Source organism: Pterocles gutturalis, unplaced genomic scaffold (assembly GCF_000699245.1).
Source record: "Pterocles gutturalis isolate BGI_N339 unplaced genomic scaffold, ASM69924v1 scaffold20765, whole genome shotgun sequence".
NCBI lineage: Eukaryota > Metazoa > Chordata > Aves > Pterocliformes > Pteroclidae > Pterocles > Pterocles gutturalis.
The window spans coordinates 2,578-2,795 of record NW_010146345.1 but is presented as its reverse complement, the minus strand read 5'-3'; the positions used below and the strand labels follow the sequence as shown (position 1 = coordinate 2,795).

At 58.7% G+C, this 218-nt stretch overlaps 1 protein-coding gene across 1 annotated transcript in view; it reads right to left on the bottom strand.

Annotated features, from left to right (window-relative positions):
- Nucleotides 1-4: 4 nt before the first annotated feature.
- TRIM62 (tripartite motif containing 62) overlaps nt 5-218 on the bottom strand; it is a gene marked incomplete at both ends in the record, with an annotated part of 2,191 nt that continues 1,977 nt past the window's right edge. Inside the window, one exon of the mRNA XM_010085715.1 lies at nt 5-213. Within this exon, the coding sequence (XP_010084017.1) occupies nt 5-213 (209 nt within the window). The remainder of the gene's footprint in view (nt 214-218) is intronic.

Sequence of the window (218 nt, the reverse complement as noted above, 5' to 3'; positions counted from 1 at the left end):
CGTTCTTGCCGTTGGCGTGACTTTGCCCGGGGCTAAAATAAGAGCAGAGCTTGCCGGGGAATTTCTCCCGGAAAGTGTAGAGCCAGGACATGTCATCGGCGTTGTAGAAGATGAGGAGCCCCTTGTCGTAGTCCAGGAAGACCCCCACCTTCTCCAGCTTGCTCTTGACGTTGAGCCGCGTCCAGGGCTCGGTGCAGGCGCTGTACTGGTTGCCGTCG